At 46.1% G+C, this 25,748-nt stretch overlaps 1 protein-coding gene and 1 long non-coding RNA gene across 9 annotated transcripts in view; one reads left to right on the top strand and one right to left on the bottom strand.

Annotated features, from left to right (window-relative positions):
* The window catches only part of CTDSPL (CTD small phosphatase like), a 118,999-nt gene that overhangs the window by 52,923 nt on the left and 40,328 nt on the right, over nt 1-25,748 (bottom strand). The window contains exon 1 of one of the 8 annotated variants that reach the window (XM_023537234.1): nt 2,560-2,617. The exons of the other annotated variants lie outside the window; for them this stretch is intronic. Coding sequence (XP_023393002.1) covers nt 2,560-2,602 — 43 coding nt within the window. The 5' untranslated portion in view covers nt 2,603-2,617. Of the gene's footprint in view, nt 1-2,559; nt 2,618-25,748 lie in introns of those variants that run through there. 8 annotated transcript variants of the gene reach the window in all.
* Nucleotides 4,614-22,141, top strand: LOC105295279. Its single transcript, XR_896145.2, has 3 exons — nt 4,614-5,570; nt 15,737-17,824; nt 19,944-22,141. It is a non-coding gene; the product is annotated as an uncharacterized LOC105295279 (long non-coding RNA).

The following is a 25,748-nucleotide window of genomic DNA, read 5'->3' as shown; positions in this document are numbered from 1 at the left end:
TGTGGCTGGTGACAATCAGTGGCTGTTTCTTATTTACAATGTTGAATACGTATGTCTCTATTAATAAAGCAGAACAAAAATTCTTTAATAATTTCTTTGCTAGCACTGATATGGGGTCTATGGTGGGGGCAGGAATGAAAAAAGTAAGTTTCCTTTTTTTTTTTCCTCCCTCTTTAATTCCCTCCCCTGCTCACTTCCACCCCTGACCTATGGATATTGCCATCTCCCCTTAAGAACTGGATCTCTGAAGTTGGGGTGTCTCCTCCCACACGATTGGGGCGTGCACCTGGCGCCCCCAGGGTATGGTCTGTGGCTCCACCTGGGGCGCGAACCCAGGACCTTCTGTATGTAAAGCAGACGTGTTAACCACTGCACTATGGAGCCACCCCAATAATAATGTTTATTGTGTGAGCTGAAAACCTATGATCTTATCCACCGTAGCTGTTCCTCTCAGATCCTCAGTGTGGCTTTGATGAAGGTCTCTTCCTATCTCCTGCTGCTCTGCTCATTTTGGCTCTTTTAATTTTATCCCCATTTACTTGTGTGATACCTTTTAATTTCCTTTTGTCGGCCAGCCAACCGTCTCCTCTGTGACTTTCCCATGGCCTCATAGACCTCTCCCCAGCCACCACTGGTCGTCCTTCTGGTTTCAAGTAGCAGGACTGTCAACTCCCAAAGGGCGGTGAATTCATCCAGCATATGTTTATTTAGTGCCTGCTATGTGTCAGGTCGTGTTCTAGGTGCTGAAGAATAGAGCAGTGAACAAAACTTACAAAAGACCCTGCCCTCGAGCTTACATTCCAGTGGGAAGAGACAGACAATTGATAAACACGTAAAATAGAGAGTATGCCAGTGATAAGTTTTGTGAATCGAAGTAAATCAGGAAAGAGGCCAAACAGTGATGTGTATGTGTTTAAATAGGGTATTTGGGGAAGACCACTAAGAAAGTGACATCTGGGCAAAGGCCTGACGGAGGTGAGGGTGAGCCTTCTGGGGGAGGAGCGCTCTGGGCTTAGAGCACAGCAGGTGCAAATGCCCTCAGGTGGGGGACTTTCTGAGCTTGCTCAGGAACAGAACGTAGACCAGTGTGGCTGAGGGGATGGTAGGAGAGGAGGTCAGTGGTGAAGAGCAAGGTCAGATAGGGCTTGCGGGCCATTGGAAGGACTTAGCTTTTCCTCTGATTGAGATGGGAAAGTTGTTGGAACAGTGCCATAAAAACGGCAGGCTTCTGACAGAAATTAAATGAGGCTACTTAGGGCCTGACTCAGGTCCCGTGAAGCCACCTCATGAGGTACATTCCAGGCTTAGTAGAACTATCAACCCTCTCAGGAAGGAAGTGCACGACTGAGGTATCTTTTCCACTTCTCCACTGGCCTCCACACATCTCACCCAGCATTCCTTCTGTAATGTCTCCAGAGCTACCCTTACCTGTCTGTCAGCACCTGCCCTGTTTCCAGGACTGAAGAGATACATACTGTGCAGGACCCAATGCAAAATGAAAACGCAGGGACCTTTGTTCAAAAAGAATTTCAAGACAGAAACAGCAGAACATTAAACCAAGGATGGGGGAGGGGAGGCCCGCTGTCGGGCCCGGGTTACCAGCCCTACTTATTCCTATTCTAACCAAGAGGGCAGAAGAAGGCAGGCCCTGGGAATATAGGCCCTGCGCCCACCAGCACAGCCCCCCATGTAGGATATAGGCAGCCCTTGCTACACATTCTGCAAAGAGCTGAAGGACTCTGGGTGGGGAGGAGAAAGACAAGCCCAGGCACCAGTGCTGGAAAGGCAGCTTTTTACAGGACAAGGGCAGCTTCCAGGAGTGGGGAACCTCACACTAGAGGAGGGCTGAATGCAATGTTTCCTGAGCACGCACAGCGTCTGCACTGGGGGACAGAGACAGCGATGCATGATACAGGCAACCCTCCACCGTGGTTGGCCAATGGCTTCCCTTGGGCAGGGCTGTCTCCCAGGGGAGCGGGGCTGCAGCTGAGCCTGGAAGGATGGACAGAGGTGATATGGAGGGACATTTAACAGGAGCAATGAGAAGTTACAAAGGCAAGCAAGCAGCCAGTGTTTGAGGGGCAACAAGGAGGCCAATTTGCCTGGTGGCAGAGGATGTCCCACCGGTGAGACCACAGCAGGGAGGGACCTTCGCCTGAAGGCAGTGTGCACGTGTGGGGATGTCAGTGAATGATTTGAGGAGGGTCAGGGAGAGGATGAGAGCTGCGTTCCTGGAAGGTCTGTCCAGCAACGTATGAAGGACAGACAGCAGGCTCTGTCTTAGACCCTCATCTATGCATGGGTCACGCTGGTGAGGGCAGGGGCTGGAACCTCTCAAAATCAGCTGGGTAGAGCCTTCCCACCTCGGCAGTGGGTCTACATAGATGGACAAACACAGATGATTTCCAAGCAAGCAACAACAAATAAGAGAACTGTACATCCCGGAGACAAAGTTCTCTGGCAGGATGCCTCAAACCACGAGCAGCCCGCAGAATTCCTAATTTTAGAAACCAGACTGGAACTTGTCTCACCAAAATAAACCTGGCCCCAAATATTTACTTTTGTCGTCATTTTGCAGTTGTGGCGGCAGGAAGAGCAACATGAGCCACAGGATGCTTTACATGTCGCCCCCCAGGATAATTCGTCAGAGTGCCCTCTCTGGATCCCTTGCTGGAAAGACGGGCACCGACCAGAGAAGGGAGTCTCCGAGGAAAAGTCAGTGCTGCCGGCACTGGGTCTCTCAGCACTGTTTTTCAGTCTCTTGAACATCAACTGTGGACTTCATAACCCTTTCGAATTCCTTTATCGCATGGATAAACAAGACTTCCAGTTGTGGGACAGCAACCACAAGGGACAAAAGAACACACGGCAGGCCGAGGGAAATTTATTTTCATCATATAAACAGGACACACAGTACTCTTTCTCTCTTTAGGGCACAAATCATGGAAACAGCATGAGTATGAATCATAATGAACTCTGGATTCTTAGCTCAAGAATTTTCGGACGAGGAAAAACCTCGCCTTGGACTCGTATGAATGCTACATGGCAAAAGGCCTGTTGTTCTTATTCCCAGTTTTCGAATATAGAAACTTCCCTGTTTTGTTTTAACAAGAAGGGTAAACTACAAGTGAATGCTTACCTCATTCTGATTAAAACAGGCGTCGGCTCTAATGCATATGGACAGCTGTTTTCAGATTAATTTTGAAAATTTCATTACATCACATTTGTGTTGCTTCCTTCACACTACCGTAGTTTTCTGAGAGCCTAAATGAGTGATTTAACACTTTTTCGATTTTGTATTGGTCTGTGAGTGTGTTGTTTCATTAAAATACAAGAGGAAAGCAAGAAAAACTTGTTTGTGTCAACTAGCTAACAGTTTAATAATTTAGATGGATATGTGCACATTAAAATGTCACTGTCGACAGCCTGTAGTTTTTAACTGTACAATTAGAATTCCCATAAGGGCATGACTTTATTTTAAAAAAATGTGTTTGGTTATTTGTTCCTTAACCAGGAATTTTCTAGGGTATAAAATACCCTTATAATTGGAAAAATATTAACAAAGAAACCTCTCTAGATAAAAATGCATAAACCACATATTTCAAAATAAATACCACACTTTGGGGACTGAACATGGAATAAGAAGTACCGTGTGATTCTTCCTACACAGAGTTCCACTCTGCCAAGATCCGATATTTTAAGAACACTCTTGAACTACCAGTTGGGGTGCCAGTCCTCTAGAAGTCTTCAGAGCATTTGCAGGGTTTCCCAAAAGAAGACCTCCGGAATCCTTCCTCCATTTGACTATTTCCATGTTGCTTCAAGAACACTGGAAATGCGGACACCACCTTCAGCCTTTCTTCCTGTATCCCCCACAGTCGATCAGCTACCAGGCCCAGGCTCTTCCCTCCATCTGCTCAGCCATCATCCTGGCCCACGCCACCACCCCTCTCTTCCGGAGACCTTTGTAACAGTCTGACTGATGACAGATCTCTCCTCACCCCCTCTTTCAGAGTGATCTCTTCAAAATGCAGGTGTGGTTAGGCCCCTTGCCTGCTTACAGCCCCTTGGAAGCCCTCCCTGTTTGGATGGGATTGTTGTAATGTTACATGAGATAAGGTAGCACGGGGAAGTCAAGGATGCTTTGTGAACTCACCCCTTACTGTCCATGATGGAAACACTGCCCTGGCTTGTCAAATACCCACAAGCTGGCATAGGTCTGCCAGGCCCATGGGCTCTGAACCAGCGTTGAGCTGGAGGGGCAGCCTTGAAGAAACCCCTTACACAGAAACACACGCTTCAGTGCTTCAGGCCAGGAGGTGCAAGGCCCCGTCCAGCTGGTGAGCAAGCTGTATTCACAAGCCTCACTTGCCAATCACTTGTTTGGCATCTGGGATACTATTTCCCAGAAATACCATGTGATAAAGAGTGATAAGGTGCTCATGCTAGCTCATAAGGGCTGATTTAACCCATTAACTCAAAAGAGCCATGTTTGCAAGAAAAAAAAAAAGAGTAGCAATCTATTTAGGATTTTTCTGGCACCAAATGTAAGGAAGCTTGCTAGTTCCTTTAATAAAACAACACCCTGATCCTCTGCCCTGAGTAGAGGAGGGAGAATCTCCCTGTGGGATGCAGCTGCTGAAGTTCCTGGCCCAATGCCTGTCCTTTCACTTTGGGACTCCAACTGGTCAGTGCTGCCCTGGCCCCAGAGCACTCGGGCTCAGTCTGGGGACAGACTCTGGCCTTCGTGCTCCACAGTACTGCAAGCCTTCAGTCTGAGGACAGCATTCAAGAATCAAACTCAGGAAAGTAACTTATAAGGGCTGCTAGATGTGACTGCCCGCAGGCTCCTCGCCACAAGTATTCCATGGGGCTGTGCCCAGCTACCTCTCCTCCCCCAAGCAGAAGTCCGCACTCCCCAAGACCTGGGAGAAAGTCCTCAAGCACACCTGAATTTGGCAGAGACAAGGCCTATGATAATAAGACACAAAGAGAAGAAACAGGACGTCTCTGCATGACCAGGAGTTGTAATGACAATTTTCTTACAGAAAGTGTGGCCTCCTAGCACAGAGGTGAGGCTTCATGGACCCCCCAAAAAAAGTCTTGACAGTTCTACATCAGCACAAAAGCTGCATACATTGTGTGTATGTGTATGTGTGTGTGGGTGCGGGGGGGGAAACTGGGGGTGACAGGGATCAGGATTGCTTCTCACACCTATGTGCCAGGCGCTGACTAGGCACTGAGAGATTAAAAAGAGTTAAATAAGGAAATGTTTCTGTCCTTGGGAAACACTCCAAACTGCTGGGGGGAGAGATACAGACCCAACTACCTATGACGCAGTCTCCAAACTTGGGGGTACTGACCATGACACGCGTCACACATTCCCGCAGTGCAGGCACTGGGCCCTCACGCCCTCTGGTTCTCTGTCCTGACTGTGGGAGGGACAGCACCAAGGGGCCCACTGACGTGCCGGTCAGCCAAGCGCAGCCGGAGGCGCCCCGCCCCAGATGGGAGCAGCGGAAGGAATTCCAAACGGCATCCGGTCCCTGACATCTTCTTCCTCATGCAAGGTATTTAGCCAATCATTATTTTTGGGGGAAAAAAAACACAACAACAGGCCTGTGCTGGCCACCTCCAGAAGCTGTTGAGAGAAAGGAAAAATAGGAAAGCACTAGGACAGCTGTCCGGGGCACGGGCAGAGGAGGGCTGTCCCTCTGTTCCTCCCGTCACGGGAGCTCTGGCTCGCCGACTCAAACCCCTGGTGGTGGAGAGGACGCAGGATGGGCTGGAGCCAGGCCCACAGGGCTGAGGAAGTGCAGAGGGCAGCTGGGCCCACGGCGGGTGGTGGCACGGAAGAGATCAAAACTGGGCTGCATTATTAGGTCCCCTTAAACCTAAGCGAGCTAATCAGACCAAAACATTTGCCCCATTCCACACAGCGAGAGCGAGGTACCACGTTAAACCGCCTAGTCACTGAAAGCATTGCAGGGCACGGGTGAGCAGATGGGCTATCTAAACCAGACGTGACCCCCCCCCGCCCCCCCGCCCCGCCAAAGGTCGCTTTGGGAAAATACCACTCTGTAGGAGGACATTTCCCGGTTGGAAATGCCAGTAGTGCCTGGCCCTTCGCCATCCGCAGACCTGACTGAAGAAGAGCTGGGGACTCCCACACACCTTCTGCCAGGCCCCCCATCAGGGCAGATGTTCCACAGCCTGGGGAAACACAACTGATCTGAGGGGGAGCGAAGCTGCAGAACCACCAGCGGGGCCAACTCGAAGGAGGAGAAGTCTGCTTCCTTTTTAAGCAGTTCCAGCAGCTCATGGCCCTGCTTCCAGCACCAGACATGACGACTCTGGAGACAGTGGCCCGGCCCCCACAGTGCTCAGTTTCACCAAAAGCTGGTGCATGCCCAGGAACGTTCCATCTGCTGGGAGGAAGGTCTGAGAATCTCTATTCTGGCAGCTAGGCCAGTTCAGGCCCCATGACAGGGTGCTGTGGCACATCCTCAAAGACCTCAAGCAGAGATCATGAATTCGCATCTTTCATCCAGAAACTGGTCCTCACGACTGAGCTAAATCCCTTCTGTCCCATGAAAAGTTGAATGATGCTCCACTCCCACAGCCCAAGGACAGCCACATATTGATCTCTCGAACATGTGACTGTTACCTCTACAGCAAAGGGAACTTGCCGATTTGATTAAATGAGGGATCCAGAGATGGGGAGATTATCCTGGATTACCCAGGCGGGCCCTACATGTGATCACTAGGGTTCTTAAAAAGGGTGCCGAAGTAGGAAGCAGGAGACGGAACAAGAGGTTGGAGTGACGTGAGGAAGAGGCCACAAGCTAAAGAATGCAGGGGCCTCTGGAAGCCAGTCAAGGTAAGACAACAAATTCTCCCCTAGAGCCTCTGGAAGGAACTGGCCCAGGCATCACCTTGACTTTAACCCAGTGAGTGGGAATTGACTTCTAACTTCCGGAACTGTGGGAGACTAAATGAGTGTCATTTAGCTCCAAACAGAGACCGCGAGGAGGAATCACCCTCACGGCTTCCAGAACTCCCCATCCTCTGCCCCCCGACTGCTTTTGCCAGCTCTCCTCTGCAACTATCCTGTGGGCGTCTCCACTTGGCTTACCACCGAGATGAAGGTGCTGTAACCCCAAATTCCTCCTGTCTCCCCCAGGGCCCAGCCAAGCACAGCTCCTGACACCCAGGAAGGACCCGGGGGCAGATGTGGATGGAGAACCCATTATCCTGAGGAAAGAGAGCTGTCGCTCCTCTCCCAAGCGGTCGCTGCTCACCCTTCCTCAGCTACAGGCTCCTGTCTGTTAATTAACTCTCCAGCTCTCGAAAGTGCAGCCTCCCACCAACTCCTCAACCTCTCCAGGACCTGGTTTTGAATTAGAAAATACCTACTGCCATTCAACAACCCCTCCTGGAACCTGCCCTCAATACCTGCCCCACCTAGTTCCTATCCAGCTTTTCACCTCACGGCTTCACTTTTAAAATAAAGATGGAGGTGAAAATATATTCAGAGAATCTTTCTTGTCATGTTAATTATCGACTTGAGGCAAAATTCCAATCCTGGTTCCCCAGAGACTGGAAAAGCTTTACATTCTGTGTGGACACTGTTCCCAATGTCCGAAGGTGAGGGGTCCTGTCTTGGAGCAGCCCCTCTGAAAACGACAAGGGTCCTCTGCTCACGAGACCCCTAAGTGTACCTTCCCAAGTCACGGAGGCCAGAGTGAAGTGTCTTCTATAGAAAAGTCCAGATTTCAAACTTTAAAATAGAACGGGTATCCATTCTTAAAAAGTAATGTGTACAAGGACACCTAATATAAAACACTAAAAGCTGAGAGGAATTTCTGTGTGTGTGTGTGTGTGTGTGTGTGTGTGTGTGTGTGTGTGTGTGTGTGCGCGTGCGCGCACACGCTTGTTTGGGGGGACAGGGATGGGATGGGACGTAGCAAGACCTGTATCTGATCCAATCAGCCAAAGAGGGATTTCAGAGCCCCTGATATCACACATGATCTATTCTTTACATTTTGTATCATCTTTTAAATAATAAATATTCCTGTTGACGCAAAAATTGTATGTCAACGTAAGAAACGTCCAAACCTGTAGAGAATTTTTAATGAGTTTATTTGAGCCAAATTGACGACAGCTGCCGGGAAGCAAGATCTCAGTGAATTAAGAAAATGCTCCAGAGAATGGCAGTTTTGTAGCTTATTTCATACATTAAAATCAAAGGAGGAGACATAAGGAGAGTTGCATAAAATCCACTGGTGACAGGGTAAGGGGGCGGGAGAAAGCAAAGCAGGAAATCTCTGGGGTTGGATAAAAAAGTGAGAGATAGAGGGAGAGGGAGAGGGAGAGGGAGAGGGAGAGGGAGAGGGAGAGAGAGAGAGAGAGAGACAGAGACAGAGACAGAGACAGAGACACGTGCTTCTTTTACACACGTGAGCAAAGGATGGTTAATAATTAACACAGCATAGGGATGGTATGTGGGGAACCAGGTAACCACGAGGGCTTCTGTGGTCTGTGCTTTGGTGCAGTGGGCTGTGCCCTAAGGGGTCTGGGGAAGAGGGATGACTCCCACATTCCAAGGGTATGTTATCTCAGAAGCACAAAGACAATAGACAGGCTCACTTAAGGTAAAGACTGACCTTTGTCAAGAAAGTTGCAGGCCCAAGATGTGAACCCGCCATGACCCACTTTCAGCTAGCAACTTTTATGTTTAGGCCATTCTTTGTGGTTATTTTTGGTCTCTGGGTTTGTAAGGGCCACCATGTAGGCCTCCTCTGAGCTGGTCAGGTTTAGGACATGGCCCCTTTTTCGTCCACACCTATTACAATAAAAAATATTCTTGCTACTCCCACAATGTCCCTTAGTGTTCTACTCTTATCATATTATAGGGGGGCCTACTTCTCCTTCTGGAGTGGGAGGTCCTTGAGGGCAGGGAACAGTGTTTTCTTCAAGATTATGACCAAGCTAATAGCAGAGGGCCCAGATCACATATAATTCTTAATGTCTGCTGGGTGAATGACTCAAATTGTTTCCACATTCCAGGCACCGTCTTTTATTTAAGACCGTATGTATCCGATGCCAAAAGACAAACAAAAACAACTCTACCACAATGAAAGAATGCAATTTCTTAGTGTCACCATAAAGCACTATAAGTTTTGGTCTATCCAGTTTGTGATCATATTAGATCAAGTAAACATGTGATGGGAGAACTATTAAGAGAACTGAGTGATATGAAAACGGAATGTGATTGATTGGAAGGACAGAATGAAATTATAGTTCTCTAGAAATGTGAGAACCAGATGACATTCCTAGGGACAGGTAGGCCACGTTTATCGGTTAGAGGGCTCCCAGAAATACATTAGATGCAAGAAGGCTTGGGAAATAGTCCACATGTGTCCCTGAAGGCAGTGAGCCAATCTGGGAACAGGTGCATGGAGTTAGGAAAGACCAAGCACATGGCACAAGGGGCCTCAAGGACCCCAGCTAGCCTGAGCAGGCGCAGGGACTTCCAAAGCTGGCAATGGCCTTGGCTAGATGAGGCAAGCAATGGGGGCAGGGTGGGCAGGGTGGAAGGGGTTCTAAAAAATTAGACTTTGAGCAATGCCCTAATGCCAGGCGGACTTTTGAGTTTCTTAATAAAGGCACAGAGAAATGAAGTGACCTGCATAATGTGAGAGTTGGTTAAAGGCAGATAGTGACTAACTTAGATCTCTAGGCCCCGAGCTCTGTTCTCCCTTTCAATGCAGCAAGTATGCATGCAACTGAGTATATCCGGCATATGTCACTTCTGGAGCATCCCTCTACATGCTTCCGTTTCCTCCCTCCCCCTGCCTCTATTTCTGCTCCCTCTCTTCACTTAGTGCTTCCCCCAGGTCTTCTTCTAGCCCTTTTCTTACCTTTTAAGGCCCTGGTCCATGACACTTTTTGAAATTCTTTCCTAAAAACTCCAACCCACACGTCTCTTTCCTAATTCCTACTCTGCCTTTGGGCGCTTGGCTCATCTAGCTCTTTTCTCAAATTTCTGCTGTTAAACACAAAGGCACTGAATTTTATACTTTGCTCATTCATGTCTTATTCAACACTATACGCCCACTGCCTGGACACGCAAATGAAGGTTGAACAAATGGAAAAATGAAGGTGTCATCACTTACAGTTCGTCTCTGGCTGAGTACGAGAACTGCCTTTTAACACAAGACACTTTCTTTATACTCCTTTGAAAGTTCTAAGTAAAAATTTGATGACTGAGTAACACTGTGTACTAAATAGAAACATTTACTAATAAAACTATATCAGGTACACTGTGGTCTGGCATTTGCTGTAAGGCTACATATCTAATTCGATGACATCAACCTAATAAAGTCTAAGTTTATTCATCTATATTGGGATACAATTTAGGACAATTTATCAGCAGTTAATTTTCTAAATAATTACAATGAAAGTGTCTAACACTTTAGAGTACAAGATGTGCCATAAATATAAACGTATACAAATACTTTCTTACATTTCATTTGTATATAAAATAGAGTAGAAAATTTACTTTAAACGAGTACTATTATTCATACTCTTCTAAGGTCTATCTCGAAAGCTCCGGGAGGTTAACTATGAACATCTATCTTCTCTGGCATTGGATTGTGAGCTCCTGAGGAAAGGGACTGAGTCCCTGTTCTATCCCTCTTGCCTGTGTCCTTCCCTTTGCTGTGCCCCTGCCCTCTTCACCCAGGCACAGGGTCTTGGTGCTCAATAAGTGTCTGCTGAACAAATGAACGTACGCATTGCCCAGTCAAGTAAACATTCTGTCCTGGGGATCAGTACAGGGGCACTGGGAACCTGTGTTGCCTAGGACACTAGAAAGATGCGATGAAGTTGGACAAGAATTATGGCATGTCAGTGGGGTAGAAAGGAGCAGGATACTTAGTTAGGTACACCCAAACTTTGCCTGTGACTTGTGGCACCCAAAATGTTGATGCCTCCTCTCTGGGCCTCAGTTTCTCTAACTCTGATCTCATCTAGCACCGCCTGTTCTGCATTCCTGTAGGATAGTTGTGTAGAGCAAACAAGGTGGTTTATGGGAAAGTATTTTGGGTACTATAAAGCACTGTCTTAGTTTCCTAGGGCTGCCATATCAAAGTACCATGAGTTGGCTGGCTTAAAACAACAGAAATTTATTGTCTCACAGTTCTGAAGGCTAGAAGTCTGAAACCAAGGTATCGGCAGGGCCATGTATCCTCTGAAACCTGTAGAGAGAATCCTTTGCCTCTTTATCTTCTGGAGTTTGCTGACAATCCTTGGCTTTCCTTGGCTTGTAGACGCAACACTCCCATCTCTGCCTCCATCATCACACGGCCATCTTCTCTCTGTGTGCCTCTGTCTCTGTGTCTCTTCCCCTCTTCTTATGAGGACAGAAGTCACAATGGGTTAAGGGACCACTCTTCTCCAGTATGACCTTATCTTAACTAATTACAACCGCAATGGCCCTATTTCCAAATAAAGTCCCATTCTGAGGCACTGGGAGTTAGGACTTCAACATGTCTTTTTGTAGCACACAATTTAATCCACGGCAAGCGCCATGTGAATAAAAGTACCACATTTAAAAACCAGTGAAATAACGATAGGCTAGGTCATTCAGAGTATCCCGTCTGCTGAGAACAATGAGAAAAGCTGGAAAAATATTTTCAAAATTCTGCTTGAAGTTACGGAGTGTTAGCAGGCAATGAAGAATAACAAAGCCAAGATTCAGGAGAAGAGAGGACTCCGAAGAGGCAAGCCTGGCATGTGGGGACACTCTTCCTCTGAAGATGCCTGTCACTTGTGGAAGAGCTGGCTAAGAGGCTGAAAGGTTGAGTAGCACTTGGGAAGGTTTGTGGAGCTGGGGAAACCAAAGCTGGAGTCCCATTTCTCAAGTGCTACACCCTCAGAGTAAAGGTGAACCTCAAGCAACTGGTTCTCACAGGTACAGAAGCACTTCAATCCCTGGAACTGGGTGACAGTGATAACAGATTGCTGGCACTCCAGGGCCTGCCAGAACCAAATATAAATTCTCCCTGAAGGAAGATGAAATCGCCCAAGGCCTCAAGTTAAGTTTTCACCTAAGATGTCTTACACTCAATCAAAAGGAAACAAGTATGTGAAGATATAACACGATATGAATGGAACTCAAGTAAAACAAAGGGCAATAGAAACAGACTCGCAAGGGCTAAAAATAAAGGTGTGATCAGACATCGAATTAAAAAAAAAAAACTATGTTCAAGAGATAAAAGATAAAACTGGAAAGTTTCTCAGAATACTAGAAACAAAGCAAAACAAAAAGAACACACAGAAATCCTGAAACGAAAATAAAATAACTGAAATTAAGAATTCGATAGGTGAGTTTAACAACAGCTTAAATGCAGTTTGAAGAGAAAATCAGTGAACTAAATGATGGGTCCAAAGAAAACACCTAGTTTGAAACTCAGAGAGACTTAAAGATAGAAAATAAAGATGAGGGAATTTCTCTGTATCTTCTCAAACCTCCTTTACATCTCAGCTAAAATTCTACCACGCCCTCTAGCCAAGACCAGCTCGTAACAATACTGTGTTTGTTGCAACTTAATTTTGTTCCTCTCCACTGGCATTTTAATTTACAAGCAAGCAAGCAAGCAAACCACTTCTTTTGTCCAGGTTTAATAAAAAGAAATAGTGGTAATTAACAGAATAAAGTAAACTTAAAAAAAAAAAAAGATCAGAGGGAAAGAGGTCTAGGGGATGCAATAGAAAGGACTAATACGCAATTAGAGTCACAGGAGAAGAGATTGAGAATTGAGCAGAAGAAATAACAGCCAAGAATTTTTCAAAACGGAAAAAAGACATCAAACACAGACCCAAAATCTTAAATGGATGAACCCCACACAGGATAAATAAAAAAGAAAACTATACCTAGACCCATCATAGTAAACTGCCGTGCACCAAAGATAAGGTGAAAATCTTCCAAGCAGCCAGAAGGGAAAAAGACAGACTATTATAAAAAAGTAACAGTAGAATTAACAGATAATTTCTTAATGAAAATATTGGAAGCCAAAATACACTGGAATATTGTCAAAGTATTGAAAGAAAATATCCAAATGTTTAAAAAACAAAAAGAAACCACCAATTAACACCAATCTTACATAACTTCTTCTGGAGAACAAAAGAGATGGTACTTCCCAATTCATTTTATGAGACTAACCAAGCCATGTCAAAGACATTACAAAGAGCAAAATTATAGGCAATCCTTCTCATGAGCACGGACATAAAAATCCTGAAGAAAAGAGGAGAATGAATCTAGCAATATATAAAAGTGATACTATAATACATCACAAGCAAGTGGGTTTAATGCAGGAATGCAACTCAACGCAGTATCAAAATAAAGGGGAAAATCATATCAATAGATTCAGAAAAATAATTTGATGAAATTCAATATCCATTTATGATAAAACTCCTTGCAAACTAGGACTAGATAGGGACTTCCCGTATTTGATAAATGATTTATAAATATCTATAGTACTCATTATACCTAATGATGAAATGTTGATAGCTTCCTGCTGATATCAAGGACAAGACAAGGATGCCTGAATCACCACCTCTATTAAACATCGTACTGGAAAAAAGAGGCATAAGGGGGAAAAAAACTCACTTATAGATATTTTGATTTTGTGCATAGAAAATCCAAAAGAATCTTTGTACAAATTTCTAGAATCGATAATTAGTTGGGAAATATGAGATCAGTCTGGAAAAATCTCTTGTATTTCTAGACACCAAGAATAAATACTTAGAAATAAAAAAAATTGTTACAATTCATGCTAATATCCAAATATGAATTATCTGGGAATAAATAGAAAGATATGCAACATCAGATCAGTATGCAGAAAATTCCAACCTATTATTTGGAGAAAATTTTCAAGTCCATAAAAAATGGAAGAACATACCATGTTCATGGTTTTGAAGATTCAAATTTGTAAAGATGTCAGTTCTCCCCAAACTGGTCTAGAGAGTCCATGCAATTTCAATGAAAACCATAGGAGCTTTTGTTTGCTCATTTTGTGGAAACTGTTAACAGATAAGCTGATTCTAAGTTTCACGTGGAAATGCAAAGGGCTAATAACAGACTTGCTCCACTGGATACTGAAACTTACAGAGCAATAGAGAGTGCTACTTTTGGCAAAAAACAAACAAACAAACAAACAAACAAACAAACCAATGTAATGAAATAGAAAGCCTGGCAACAGTCTCAGGCGAATATATGTTCATACACAGAGAGACCAGTGTTGTTAGATTTCTGGAGCAGCAGGCTTATGCTCTGTATTTACTGATTTCCAATTCTGGACCAGTCTTCGGTAAGGCTCTTCTCCTATCTGGACTTCAGTTTCTTCATCAACAACATCTATAATCTGGACTAGGTTACAAAATTCTGATTTGAAATAAAAATAATCAGAATAATAAGCATTTGCAGTTTGCAGGGTCTCCCCAATTCTCACTTCTACCTGAAAGCAAGATAATCTTCCAAGAAACCATTCCCCCTCTGCTTTCTGGGGAAAAGGAAAAGCAGGGGTTTATGCCCTGTGTCCTGCCACCTACAGATTTTAGTATAAAATATTGCAGACAGTCTGAGTATAAAGGGTACAGACTGCTGAGTTTTGCACTGTTTCTCATTTAGGAGGCATCCACCACAAGGTAGTGTATGAATCAGGTAGACCTTGGTTTTAAAATACTATTTTTCATTTACATGTCTATCAAGTTTCCAATCAAACTATTTCGGCTCTCTGAGCCTGAGTTATTCTTATCTGTGAAAGGACAGTTATTGTGAAGATTAAATTGAATAATGCTTGTAAAGCACTTAGGACAGGGTCTAGCACACAGTAAGTATTAAAAAGCGAAAGCCATTACTGAAAATATACTGGGGCTGGATGTTGGGACTACGGTAATAGTGAAGACAGGATAACAGAAATAATAAACCAGACCTGTGAGGGTTTATCACAGTGCCTAATGTGTGGTTAATGTTCAATAAATATTTGTGGAATGGGGAAGTTACTAATTTACCAGGCTTTCACATATCCTTGTTTAGAGTGTCACACTTGTTTTGAAATAACTGGATTCCTAATATGTTGCTGCCTTCCATTATTATCGAAGGCTGGGCTCTCTCCGTGGCCCCAATACCACCCTTGTCGCCCCTCCACTCCCCATGCACATGCACACCTGGCCTCAGCTAACGTCTTTTCTCTTTCCATCCTACGCATATGGGGCCCCCTCTGCCTTGTGTGGTCAACTTGAGCCTGGGTATCCTGCAACCTGACTAAAACCCAGTTGATTTACTGAGGGTCTACGTTACCAAGAAACTCCTGATACAAAACAGCCTATAAAGGGAACTATTTCAACACCAACCAGAGGCTGGGTATTACAAAGCTCTATTCCAGAACTTACACCTGAGGCCTGAAACATTTGCCTGGAAGGGAGGGGTGGCCAGGGCTCCTCCAGGGGGCGCTACAGCACTCTGTTCTCCCCTGCTGGGACCGTCATATGACTCCTGGTTACCCCACAGTGGGGGAGTGCGTTAAGTCCCCCTGCCACCCCTAAGATACCACAAACCAAGGTGCTTTCAAAGTCACAGATGAATGCGGTAATTAATGGAAGTGGCTTTCCTAATGACCGTTTTTGACTTGTGAGCACAACAGAATCCTGTTCTTCCCTCTCTCTGTAGGGAGAGTGACACCTGTCACCGGGGTGTTTGGACAGCTTCCTGATTCTCGCTGCTCCTCCTCCTCTCACCGTTCCCAGTAAGAGACTCTGAAACTTGCTTGGAAATCCATTAAAACATTTAAGAAACATTTTTCTCCAACATTATTTTCTCCCTGTTATTTGTCAAAGGTTTCTCTTGTTGGATGTTTAGTGGAATTAATGTCAAATAGTTGATGTGCACCCCAGACGAAGACGACTTCACCGTTCCTCCATCCCTCAGCCTTCTCTGTTCTAGCTACACAGCTCTACTGCCCTTGAGGGTCCCAGATCGTGCTGGCCCCTCCCTGAATTCAATCCCCGTTCTCGCTGAGTCACAAAATGGAAGTCATCACACAGTTTGCGCAGCAAATTGTCACCAAAAGCGTGTGATCGCCCCCAATCTGTAAAACCCAAAGAGTACTACACTCTCAGTATCCGTCACCTTGTAAAGCACGCTGAGGAAAAGTGACTGCAGCCGCCACCACAATCACATCTAGGGCTCACCCTTCGCTTTGATTTCCTGAGTCCAGCGATAAACCAAGTCAGTCTTCTATGATAAACTGTTTTTGAAAGAAGCAAGGGCATTAAGTGATTTAAATTACCCACATGCTCACTGTAAGCTCTGCATCTATCCTAGCATCCTTGAAAGATATGGGACAACATCGTCATCTAACAAAGCCCTGTGTACATACGGCAGGGCAGAGGTTGGGAATTTGCACACAGGCAGGAGCCTCGACCTTGGACCCACTGAACCTTGAAGAGCTGTGACCCACAGGCTCACCTCCCCCAGACATCAGGGCCCACATTCACATGTGATGAGCTCACACCTCTCACATTGGCCCCTGGCCCCCACCCTGTGGAATGGAGCATTTCGGCCTCTGTGGTTTTCTCTGGCACAAAGGACGTCTATTTCAGCATCAAGTGAACTTTCTTCATGAGAATCTAGCTCTGAGTTTTAAGAATCAAAGCCAATAAAAATAAAACATTTATTATAGTTTACAACTAATTTTTAGGAACATATGTACTATACTCTCAACGCATAGTCTTCATAAATATTATCTACTTGTAATGAACTGAGCTATTTCAGCAAATTATCTTTAAATCGAATTTCCAGATCTCTGATGAAAATGTAGTCCAGCCTCTGGGAATCATAGATTCAAAGGGAGTTTACAAAGTAAAATCTTTGGATCTTATGCTATATTGTATGGTTACTGTGTGGCCTAGGATTCTGTTAGTACTTTACTCAGATCACCTCATTTAATCCTCACAACAACCCTAACAGGTAGTTACTATTATTCTCTCATTTTACGGATGGGGAAACTGAAGCGTAGAGAGGTTTTTACCTGCCCATAGTCAGAGAGCTAACTAAGTGGCAGAGCTGCCATCCAGCAGTCTGGCTCCACCGCTCTTAAGTTAAGCATTCTTCCCAGAATGTGAAGAGAATGGCAATGTGTGATGCATTCACTTTGTGGGAAATAAAAGTTTAATGTTTAATCAGCATATGTTTAAAATCCATTAGCATTACCTTGAGGGCACCACACTCCTGAATTCCAAGCAATGGTGACTTGCGGTCCCTACTTTCATTCCCTCCCCACTCGTGGGACTCCGTGTCATGGCCCTGCTCAAGGTCACACAGCCCCGTCATCGTGTTCAGAGTCATTAGTGGAAAGGGCCTGACTTTCTTGCTGCAGGATGAGTTAAGACAACTGAAGTGACCCACCCAGGACTATTTCTCTCCCTCCTGCTGCTGAAAAGACACCACACCAGGAAAAACAGGAAGCTGGTTACCAAATACGCCAGAACAACAACTCCACTGTCGGGAGCGACTGGCAAGAAGCACAGCCACTGCCGTGTTCCTGGGCCTCCTGCCTGGAAGGAAGCAGCCAGCCCCAGGGGAGTGCTGGGCGTGCCACAGGCAGCCCTGGGTGAGCACTGAGGCTTGTTCCTCCTAACAGGTCATTCAGCCACCGGGGCAGCCCGCTACGCCCCAGGATACAGAGTGGAAAAAAGGATCCGCGTTTACTGGGCACCTGCCAGTGTTTGTTCACAATCCCAGTCCCATACCTGGAAGGTGGGTAATGATTTCCATGGCATAAATGAAGGCAGTGGGGCTCAGAGAGCTTGACTGATCTGTTCAGACAGGATGGAACGGGCAGGGGTTGGAACCTGGCTTTGTCTACCTTCAAAGCCCTCAATTTGATGCATTTTCCATCATGCCATGCTGTAACATTTCTTTCTCAAATTTAACCAACAGGGTATCTTGATTTTTATTAGACAGCAAAAAAAAAAAAAAAAAAAAAAAAAGAAAAAAAAAAGAATTCAAAAACAAAAACCACCAATGAATCAGTATTGGTTTCTTTAGAGAAAAATACTTTATGCAAAATTTCGAAAAACTTTAAAAAAACAAACAAAATAGTTACAGAATTATGACAAAGACTAAATACCAACATTGGGTAAAGGCTGCATACAAACTAAAAAGAAAAACACCAGACCACCCCCGATTAGTACTATAAACAGAAATGCTAATCTCTAAAAAATTTAGAAAAAAATTCAACCTCCTATTAATCCAAAAATGCAAAAATAAAAACAATGTATGTTAGCTATTAAATTGGCAATTAAGAATTTATAGAACGCAATGTTGGCATAAGAACATACTACTGCTAGAAGTATAAATTGCTACTATCCTTTCGGAAAGCAATTTAGTAATTTGTACCAAGAGTTATAGAAGCTTTTGTACACTCCTTCACCCAGTAATTCCATTTCCTGAGTCCATCCTAAGGGATTAATTTAAAATATGAAGAAGTTATATGCAGCATGGATGATTTCTCTTCTGCATGACTTATAAGCGGGGGATGAGTGGAAAGCAGCCTAAATGTCATTTCTAATAAGTATGGGTATATTTAGTCAATAGAGTATTACTCAGTCATTAAAAATGACTGTGACAGCCTATGTACCAAGATGGAAAAATACTGTTAAATGCAACATTAAGGAAAGAATGACTGGGGTAAGGTTGTAACAATGTAATTTATGCAAAATGTGATTATGCAAACCTGTGATATCACTTTCACAAAAAAATTTACCCATGACAAGAGATTAAAAAGAAATACACCAAAAAGAGAAAAGAGGGTCTATTGTTCAAAATATTTTATGCAGGTTCTTCTGATAGGTTTGCATGCATTTGCCATCTCTTCTACTTTCCATTAGGCATTTTGTTTGTTTGTTTTTTAACAAAAGAGAACCACGTTTGGAATACTCTTGCCTGCTGTGACCGCCACTGGCTCACTTGGTGGGCACTACCAAGGGCGGCTGGCAGCATCCCCTCTTTCATGTGGTTTTCTGCTGTGTTTGTATTCTTACTCGACAAAAGTTACTTTTGTTTCATTAACCACTTGCGGTTTAGGGGCTACACTGAGGGCTACCGGGGAAGACGACCGCAAACTTAAGGTAAAAGCTCTTTTAGGTTTCTTTTAAAACCGAAAAGAAAAAGAAAAGCTGAGGACTTTGTTCGTTTGTTTTGCATCTCAGGAGCACAGGGTCGCATTCACCATATGTAAGAGTTCTTAGCACATGATTCGCACTGTCTGGACAAAAGCCTTGTTTGTATGCTTTTATTTCCTTTTATACCTTTAGGCCGCTTCCATGCCCCTCACCCCACAGGCAAACTTTCTAATGTGCTTGAGGTGTATCTATGCTTGCAAGAGTGCTCGCAAAATGGGCAAAGGGTTTTCCTGGGCGCCTATTTTTTAACTTCTGGAAATACTAGTTTGTGCATCTCATTCTTATTTTTCCCACTAAGCACTATATTCTTAAGATTCACTCACATTGCTATGAGCACAGTTCTTAAGTGCCTTGTGATAAATACAATGACGTATGTATGTGTCCACCAGGGCATTTAGTGCTGTGTACTCTCCCCGCCTGTCACTCCCTCCCTCTCCCTTGCCTCTTTCCTCAACTCTCCCACTTGCCCTGCACACGTGCTGCGTGTGGACTGTATGCATAGCATCGACAGTGTCAAGTGAGTATGATTAAAGTTTTTAAAGTCCCTTTATTTTTTTTTAAAGAGAAAGTTGTACTTGAGAGACACAACTTTCAAGAACGCATTTTCCCTGTACGTCAAGTCTCTGTGATAAAATAAAACAAAAGTTGACATAAAAAAAAATTATACTCTTAATTCCCTCATCCTCTCCTAGACCTATTTTGAAGCAGCTGCTTTGAGAAGGGCCATACGTGACCACCTAAGACCATCAAGGCGAGGACCCGAATTCCAGAGATGTCAGAAGGCTGCACGGCTGTTTGATGACACGATTCTGTAATCTAGGATCTCTGAGGTCAAGCTTTGATCCTGAAATTGACACTCTGGGAGCCATGTATGTCTCAGCAAGTGCACGCAGCAGGAGAGAGACAAAGGAAGCAGGTTTTTAGCCGGGACAGAGGCAGGAGTAATGTCCCCACTGGGCTCCGTGCCCCGCCTGTGACCCCTACCACAGTCAAAGCTGTTTACTGACTGCGACTCTCTTCAGTGCTGAACTTTATGTTCAACCACGTGGCTTCACACAGACTCCTTCCTTTGCACCTCATAAAGAGAATGTGTGGGTCAGGGTAGGTGTCGTCAGCTGCGGGTTAGGAGGGGAAAAGTTAATGCTCAGAGGGTGATTTACTCGAGGTCAAGTCAGAGAGGCAGAAAGGGGTGAGAATGACAATCCAGCCTCAGCGGGTGGGGGATCATCCCTTGCTCCCTCCCCTCCACCACGGTGAGACGGCACACCTGTGTACTCTTTAGAAATCGGGGCTCGAACATTCTATGCCAACCAAGACACCCGTGATTCTTGTCCTAGTGACTCCGCTCTAGAGATCGTATTTCTCCCAGTCCCTCCCTCCATCCCTCCCATGATCCTGGTGAACCATGCATGGAGGCACTCGTGAAAGATGGGAGCCCCGAAGGACCAGCTCCTCCCCTACTTGCAGGCATCTTTTTTTGGAGCTGGAAAGGATCTTAGAAACTGTATCCGCCGTTCTGGCAAGAAACAGATGGCACTCTCAAACTGGGTGATTTGAGGAGCGTTTAATAAAGGGACCATTTACAGAGGGGTGGGGAGGCGGTAGGGGAAGCATGGCGCAGTGTTCTGGGTCTGGTAGCAGTGCCACGTTTACGCCCCTAGGACCAAAGGGGTGAAGGAGGAGAGGCTACTGGAACCCGAGGCAGACTGCCCTGGGGAGAGGGTTGCCTGCCAGGAGCCCGGACCTGCTGATGCCACAGGGAGGAGCCCGGAGATTCAGTATTTGGTCCTTGCTCTCCTTCCCTCCCAAATCCCGACACGTTCCTATTGTGCCAAGATGACAAGAGAAGGCCAGGACGAAAGGGAGCCCAGCCCATTCACGTAGTCCCTACTGGTCAGCTTCTAGAGCACAGCGAGGATGGGGAAGGGTGGAGAGTGGATCTGGAGGGGCAAACAGAAAGCATCCAGCCTAAGAACAAACTAACCCGGCCCCCTACCCTGAAAGGTACTATACCTCTGGGGAAAAGGCCTGGCCCAGAATCTCAGAAGATGAGCTGCATAGCTGGACTGGAAACTCAGTCCCTGGGGGCCAGTCCACACTCCTCCACGCTCCATTTGACCTGAGGATTCCTCTTCCCATAAGCATGACTCAAATCTTGAAAAATAACAGGCCTTCAAATCACCTGGAAATCGTTTATTCTCATGGTCTGTATATCCCAACACTACCCTTTACTGGTATAACTCCCCGGAGCTACACCCAAAATGCCAACTTTGCTCATACCTGTATGTTACACCTTCGACAGGAGAGGTCTACCAGGTCAGAATAAAACATTTTGCAGCAGGTACACCCACGCACACACAGACTGGGGAGGAGAACACGTATGTGGTTCTGCTGTGGACCTCAGCTGTGGCACAAGAAAGTCCTTCCAGCCAACCTCCCAGTTCCCAACCAGCCCTGGCCTTTGGTGAACTGGCAGAGCACTCTCCCATTCTACTTACATACAGAAATAGCAACTGTGCATTGACCCAAGAGTTGCCCAGGCCTGGAAAAATCCTCCAGGATATTTTAGAAATCACATGCTCTTCCAAGCATTTTTAAAGTTGACGGGGGAACTGGCTGGCTAAAAAAAAGGGCAAATGACTGAGATCCTTTTTGTAGGCATTCTCTGCTCTACAAATTAAAAACGGAAGATCGAAATCTTATTTGACTCTCAATTGCCTTATAAATCCTATAAACCTTACCCCCTATATAAAGCAAGACAGGCTTCTGAATTCTTTGGATGACAGTCTTTTCTCAAGAAAACCATGAAAAGACTATCAATGACTAATCTCATGCAGATATTAGCATGATAGCTCTACAAATGCAACATTAAAAACACCAGAGAACTCTTGTTTGGCTTCTCAATTTTTACATTCCTTCATTCTGTCTCTAAACGCTTCCTGAGTCCCCGTGTTTGAAGCTGCAGGCAGAACAAAGAGAGGCAGGTGGGTACGAAACCGCAAAGGAAGCTTCTCCCACCTTCTTCTGTCTCTTGGAGGCAGAGGTGAGACACTGAAAACTTCAGAACAGAGCAGTGAATAGACTACATCGTGTTTTGGCAAGTTCTGCTGGAAAGAGGTAGGGGATGATGATGATGAAACCTAGAGGCAGGAAGCCTCATGAGGAGGCTGCTGTAAAACCACAGTTAAGATGTGAGGTTGGGCAGAAAAACTACTTTCCCAGATCAGAGAATGTGGACAAGGAAGTGGTAGAGTTTTGAGCCAGGTCTGCATGATTCAGCAGCAGGGAAATGTGTCCGGGACATGTGGGAAGGACAGAGACTCATGGCAGGAGACATGTTTTCTCCATGGAATAAAAGGCTGAGTGGAGAGCTGCAGGCTGAGCTCCAAGACAAGGGAGCTGTGACACTCCCGGTGCCTCGTCTCAGAGTCTGGTATCCGCAGGTGCTGATTCTTGGGAGCTTGGCGGAGCAGTGCTCTGGCCAGGGGGTTGGAAGGGACCTCTTGCCCCTAATGGGCTCCCCACGCTCCCATTCTGTTTTAGTGAGTCACCCCTGGAGCCAGTTCTCTCTCTGCACAGTTCTTCACACTGCGAGGTCCTTTCTCAGCTTGGGCGAGATTCGTGCCCTGGGTCTCCCACCCACTGGGATGGGTCCTTTCCTCTGAAGCTGGATAGAGAGGCATCGCTCCTCTTGCGTGCACAAAAGGGGGCCAAGGAAGGACCCTCTCCCAAAAGAAATTAGTGCCAAACAACCCAAAAAAGAACCATAACTAGCTTGGCTCTGCTCAGCAATCTGGCTTTTTTTCTCTGCTAAAGAGGCAAATGCCACAGAATCCAGTTCAAAGTGTCAGTGAAGAGCTTGTTCTGCTGGCGGTCTGCTAGGCAGCCAGCCTTGGAGCTGACTTTATTCTACGGAATTCTTCACGTTAAGGAGATTTACTACGCAGTCCTCCAGCTCCACACAGGCTAAAAGGGAAGTCCTGATGCTTACGGGAGTGGGTCGCAGGGATCTTGTGAAGGAGGTAGAGCCACCAGTTTTTCTGTGATGGCCCATGCACGGGCTGTCTGAGTCAACCAGTTACCCAGCAGACGCAGTGGCGGTACAAGGCTGGCTTGGGGACCTGGCGCCAGCCAGAAGCAACTGCGTGTGGACTTGGCAGGAACTCTGCCCCAGCAGTGGTGGCACCCTGACCTGTCGTAGCTTCCCTGGGGAAGAGTACAAGTGCAGGGTGGACGAGAGAAGAGAGGCTACTGGGCTTCTGTCCCGAGGCTCCGAGCTTGTGCTTGGTGTATGATGAAGCCAACACGCAGCCCAAACTGACGGGAGCCTGGTGGAAGCATGACACAGCCTTTGCTGACTGCTCGCCTGGACAGCCTTGTGATGTCTCTCACGATAACAAGGCCCTCTTTGCCTGGCTCTTGTTGACCCTAAGGGCCCAGATATGTGTTGTTTCTCTCTCTCTCTCTCTGTATCAAGAATTACACAAATTACCTAAAACCCCTATTGAGGAAACGGAGAGGCCTTATTCATCAATCCTCATGTCCCCTTCCCCCACAAATGCAAGCTCTCACATCCAAACAACTCCCCCCACTCCTGCCCCTACCTCCAAAGGCAGCCTTATACCTCAGGGCTCAAAGCTGTTTTGCAGCAGCTGTGATAACAACAAGGAGGCCTCTCCAGTGAGTCACCATTTCAAAGTATGTGCATACACATTCCCTCATTTATCCTAACAGCTGCCCTTCCTTCACCTCTCAGCAGCTTGAGATGGAGAAGGAGGTAGCTACCAGCAGCTTCCTCGTTGAATGACAAGGTCCTCCTCAGGAAAGTCAGCAATCAAATTGGCTGCCGTTTCCCAAGTCTTCATTTTTTCATAGAACTCACACTTTCCACCGAGCCCTCGTGTTAGTTAGCAGTGGTCCAGGCTGCTGGTTGGTTCTCTAACGGCCAGAAAACAAGAAGTCCGCCACCATCTGAAATAGTCTGCAACAACGAGCGGGGCCTACCTGGGACCTGCTCTCAACCTCAGGGGAATGGTGTTTCCTGGAGCGCGGCCTGCACGGGTTTCATGATGAATGGTGACCCCTGGAGTGGTACGAAACTAGGCACCTGGGACTCTCCGAGACGGGGTCCTGGGATCCACCAGCACTTGCCACGGCCACAGCTCTCTTTGAGGAAAGAAGCCGCAATGCGTCCTGTGGCTAAAGGACAATGGTCACTCCTGTGCAGCCTGGCGTAAGGCTGCCTGACTGTGATGTTCTTCACTGAGTAGTGACTCACCGACCCTAGACGCTGTCTCTTTTGGGGGGTCTGGATGTGAGATGCAGCAGTGGTCACAGAGACAGCAGCTGGGGTGAGACAGTAGAGAGAGGAGAGGAAGCAAGAGAAAGTGGGCAAAGGGACCAGCTTCCTACGCCTGGAGGCCTCCCTAGGGCAGGGAGCCACAGACGCCCAATTCTAAAGCGACAGAGGACAGCGGGTTCCCAGAGCTCCTGGTATGTCCTGAACAATGAGGAGCCAACCAGCCTGCAGGGAAGTACAGAAACCCATGGTGAATGGACTGTGTGTTGCTGGGGCCCGTGCTGAGTTTGCCCTTGTCCCTGGGGGATCTTCACGAGGAGCACCCATCCTCTGAGGCAAGTAGGGCGTAGCTCCTTTAAACTGAAAGAGCCTAACTAGAAGAGGGAGGAATTATCACTGAGGAATAACTGAGCTTCAAAGAGATTAAGTGACTTGCTGATACAGACACCGATGGCTGCTTACCCATCAAACATTCCCCTGTCTCCCTTTCTAATAGAACCCTGATTTCCTTAGGGATGGTAATGTGCCAGCTACGACTTCTCCCACAGAGTCCCTTGGAGCTAGGTGGTCACATGACAAAGTCTGGCCAGTGAGACATAGGCTGAGAGTTTCAAAATAAGTTTTGCTTTTCTGATGTAGGACTTGTCCCCTGACCCTTCTTCCTGCCTGGATCAGTCAGGATGAGATCTCACAATGCAGCAGCCACCTTGGAACCGTGAGGATGAAAGCCACATGCCAAAGACAGTACAGATAGGAAGATAAGGGATGGGGTCCCTCATGACACTGTATGAATCCAGAACTCATAATGTCAGAAAAGTAACCACCTACTTGTTTAAGCCACTGCTGGGTGGGTTTTCTCATTTTTATGGCTGAATGCATTTCTAGCTGATATACCTAATCTAAGTCACAGAGCTGCTGGTAAATGGTGAAGCTGGGACTCGAACCAAGGTCTGTACAACTCTAGGGGCCACCTTGCTTGTTTTCCCAGGACAGTACTATTTCTAGCTCCTAGGACAAGAGATCTGCAATTTAAACAAGATGCTGTATGTAAAGGAGCACTTGACACATCATAGCAAATGCCCACTAAATACTAGCCGCTGTTATCACCATTATTATTAGGCCACGCCCCTTAAAGCCCCTCTGTTTTAAGAGACCACAGACAAACCGGGACCCAGAAAGAGGTGTCTTCTCTTTCTGA

Source organism: Pteropus vampyrus, unplaced genomic scaffold, assembly GCF_000151845.1.
Source record: "Pteropus vampyrus isolate Shadow unplaced genomic scaffold, Pvam_2.0 Scaffold1, whole genome shotgun sequence".
NCBI classification, from domain to species: Eukaryota; Metazoa; Chordata; class Mammalia; order Chiroptera; family Pteropodidae; genus Pteropus; species Pteropus vampyrus.
Note: the sequence above shows the minus strand (reverse complement) of the source record. Positions and strands in the feature narration are given on the sequence as shown.